This window comes from Echinops telfairi, unplaced genomic scaffold (assembly GCF_000313985.2).
Source record: "Echinops telfairi isolate 266 unplaced genomic scaffold, ASM31398v2 ScPeMD7_8;HRSCAF=38, whole genome shotgun sequence".
Lineage (NCBI taxonomy): Eukaryota > Metazoa > Chordata > Mammalia > Afrosoricida > Tenrecidae > Echinops > Echinops telfairi.
Genome location: NW_022103905.1, coordinates 13,017,404 through 13,021,321, shown reverse-complemented (window position 1 = coordinate 13,021,321; position 3,918 = coordinate 13,017,404). Strand labels below are relative to the sequence as shown.

Here is a 3,918-nt window from a genome sequence, read left to right as displayed (position 1 = left end):
GTTCTTGTCGTTGAGTGCGGGCAGTCCACTAACAGTTATGACCATACATTGCAATGACAAAGTACTCTTCTATATGGCCGAGTATTAAAGTACAGACACCAGCAAGTCAAAACATAAAAATACAGAAAGTAACAATACTCAGATTAGTTCATATTCAAAGACCAAATTAGGTGTATTTTTAACGTACTAAGCTGTATTATGTTCCTATTGCATCTGATGCACTTGGGGCTTATAAATAACAGAAAAATTGTAAGTGATTTCTTTATCTGACTCACTAAATAGATGACAACATGACACTTTGCTCCAGTGCAATATATAGGAAATTGTGGTATTCAGTAGAAATTGTTGAATATTTGTAAAAGAGAAAAAAAAACCCATTTATATGCTAAGGAAATATAGTCATAACTGTCAGAGGGAAAACACTAACAAAATGGTCACTTATCATAATTTTAAGAAGAAATCCTTCTCTCCCATTTCTAACTCATTTACCCTGTGGTTCTCTGAGGAATGAAGCCGAGTGATAAAGCCGAGACACACATGGCAAGTGCATCAATGTACCTTTTCTCAACATGTGACGTGACCTTGGCAGGTTTGCAGAACAACATTTTCTCACTATAGCAAACATTGTTAACAAACTGTACTTAACCAGGGCTTTGTACAAGTTTGCTTGAATAGCATTTCTTCACAGTGATAGATCAGAAAGGTTGGAAACTGGTCTGCAGAAAATATTTCCTACCTGTTCTATTTTAATGTGTACGCAAAAAGTATGTCAATATATCTGCAACTATAAAATTACAAACGCTTTCTAGAAGGAACTGCATGTCTAGTCCTGGTAGAAAAGGGTGTTTTACAATGAGTGAAGTCTAAATAATGCACAATTTGCGTAACCAATGTGTATGCTCTATGGAAAATACAAACTGATTTAAGATAGGCAACTAGCGGACAACTCCGAAGATGGAATCTGTAATAGATGAGAAACTGAGACTGAAATGAAATCAATGCCTTAGAAGACTTTTTTTTCTTGAGGGGGGAGGGGGTAGTTTTACTTTACATCATTATTTTGGCACTTCATGGAACGTTGACTCCCCAAAGCCCAGAATTAGTAGAAAAGCCCATCAGGTTTCCCACATCCCGTGTAGACGTTGTACTTCAGTCCTGGCAAACACTGAAACGTAGTAAAACGAACATTCCCACGTATTTGCACATGCATGCAGTGGTCAGACGATGATAGTTTAGGAATTCACAAAGCGGATGGCTTGTGGAATTCACTTCAAGCAGTCTCGTCCGGAGATCTCGTTTCGGATTTCAGTCTCACGAATTCCTTCGCTACATCATCGCTGCTCCGCTGAGAGAGGATTCTGAGGATTGTCAAACCAGTTTCGTCCATGGAGACATTTTTTAAGAGGGGGTACCAGGCTCCATAACTTCCCTTGTCAGCTATGTTCTGAAGCTGAATGACTGTCATTCCTATAATTCGATCTTCACGGGCAAAGCAATAATCCTTCACGGAGAGGTGAAGTTCATAGGCCCCTGGATGGTTTTCGTTGCTCAGAATGCTGTGTGGGTCAAAAACAATGAATTTGTATTAAGATGACACAAAACTATCATTGAACATTTATACATTGTTCTGAATGATATTGGCAGATCAACTGTCAGGGAGTTTTGAACCCTGATATAAATATCCCTCAACTTTTACTCAGGTTTTCTAAACATGTTAATTGACAAGCTAACCTCAAAACTCCTTTCCCTAGATGAAAGTAGGAAATCAATTTAAGTATCTTGATGCTAAACATAGTGATAGAAATTGGGACTAAAGAAGCACTTAATCAGATACCACCCATCTTAACTACAATGCTTATCCTTTACGTAATAGTATTTAATAACCAATAGATAAAATTATATATATATATATATATAATTGCCCTTGGTTGCCAGCAAGTTGATTTGGACCCATGGTGACCCCATGCTCATAGTAGTAATATAAAAAAATGTCTAGCAGTCTAAAATAATTGAAGAGGTAAGTTAGTCTTGGCTCTAATTGAGTGTCTTGGTCATCACACCATATACATTGGTTTGCTTTCACTTGGCCATATAAAAATCATTTCTACCACCACTTTTAGCCAAGTATTAGTCTATCATTTCTTTGATCACTCCTATTATGCTTTCTGTTGGGTCAATGTTCAAATCCTTATGTACTCATATTTCTTATTAATCTGGGCCTAGTGTGATTGTAAGACCTCTGCCATTGGATGCAGGGTGTCTCTCCACTGATACCAAGACTGTGGGGAGGACAGGTTCCTAGGAATTCTATGAGACAGGCCAGGGTGAGGCCCGCCTCTTGGAAACATTTGTCGTTTCAACATCAGTTGCTACCATCTTTCATTTACCTTGGACTCCTGGATAAGCTATTACATCTAGGAACCTTTTCTTGGGGGAATAAATCACACAGACTGTTAACCACTATTCACAGATGCTAAATTGGATACAAATCTTCAGAGTAAATCCCTTCCAGTAGACTTGGGTGCTTCGGTACCAATTCTTTTCTATGGCAACAGTTAGACCTGTCGTCTGGTGTGGGGATAATGTCTTTTGATAAAAATCCCAGACAACTTGTCAGCAATGAAGTGAACAGAATGAAGAAGACTGATATACTTGGGTGAGTCCTCCTTGGGCTCTGGTTTTCACGCATCCTCAAATATTCTTGACTTTTTCACAAGGGTGAGCTATTCCTCATCAACGCAAGCTTCCCAAACCCTTCCTTTTCCAAGCGACGTTTTCTGAGCAAGAATGTTGCAGACTTAAAGCTTATTTTCTGGTTGAAAATGTTCACTCAATCGTGTATTTATTTTAGAAAATGGAAGTAGTGTGCAAGAAAATGTAGATGAGCAAAATGTGATAAAAGCAAAATCTGTTTGTGAGTCAAACAGCGTCATTTTCCAAGGCTGAAGATCATGGTAGGTCAGGGTGTTTTATCTGGATTTTATGTGATCTGAGTAATTACTCAAGCCCTTTTCAAAAGTGTCTTTTAAACATTTGATTTTGGGAGCAGACAGACTCCTATGAGCTGGTTTATTAGCAGAAGTTATTCATTTGATTAATTAGTTCCCTTTGACTTATAGTAGTGTAGTTAAATTTTAATGAGGTATTAACAGTTAAGTATTTGAGCATAGAGTGCTAAGATGTTGCTATGGGTTAGACTTGACTCTATATACAGATACGAGCCCTGGAAGATGGAAGTGGCTATTCACTGGGCTGCTATCAGAATGGCTGGAAGGTTAGGTCACCCAAGGCAACCTGGAAGAAAGACCTGGTAATACACTTTGAAAAAAAAAATCAGCCACTAAGAGTCAGAATTAAGTCAACTGCCTATTTGACATCTCTTGGATAGCCAAGCCTCCTTGTGAGTTAGGTGCTTGGGTGCTAACTGCAAGGTCAGTGGTTCAAACCCACCAGCTCTTTGGGGAGAAAGATTTATAGTCTCAGAAACCCTTTATCGGGTCACTATGAGTTGGCATCAACACAGTGGGTTTGGGTTTGTATGCCGCAGTGTTGTTGTGTGCCTTTGCGTCAGGGAAATAATGATTGAAGAGAAATCTATCATATTTAATCCTCCTATTGCTCATGCCTAAAGTCTAAGGGTTATTTTGATTTCATTCTGTGCCAGATGGCATACATCTGCTTCACATGTACCCATCTCCCCTTTACACTTTACAGCAATATGGTTTCTCATTGCTGCAGCTGGTTTGGGTTCAAGGGTGGATGCGTCAAGAGATCAGAAGGTAGTGATGGTGACATTGAGGTCAGATTTTTATTTCTTTGACTTCTTGCTTGTGAGGCTCTCAGTTCAGTTCAACGCAACTCACTGCATCCCTAGAGGACAGGGTGGAACTTCCCTTTTAAGTTGAAAGCTCATCTTTC

General features: G+C 39.0%; 1 protein-coding gene across 1 annotated transcript in view; it reads right to left on the bottom strand.

The window, feature by feature from the left end:
• Positions 1–990: 990 nt before the first annotated feature.
• Positions 991–3,918, bottom strand: part of UNC13C (unc-13 homolog C) — a 586,641-nt gene continuing 583,713 nt past the window's right edge. Inside the window, exon 31 of the mRNA XM_045286469.1 lies at positions 991–1,556. Within this exon, the coding sequence (XP_045142404.1) occupies positions 1,271–1,556 (286 nt within the window). The 3' untranslated portion in view covers positions 991–1,270. The remainder of the gene's footprint in view (positions 1,557–3,918) is intronic.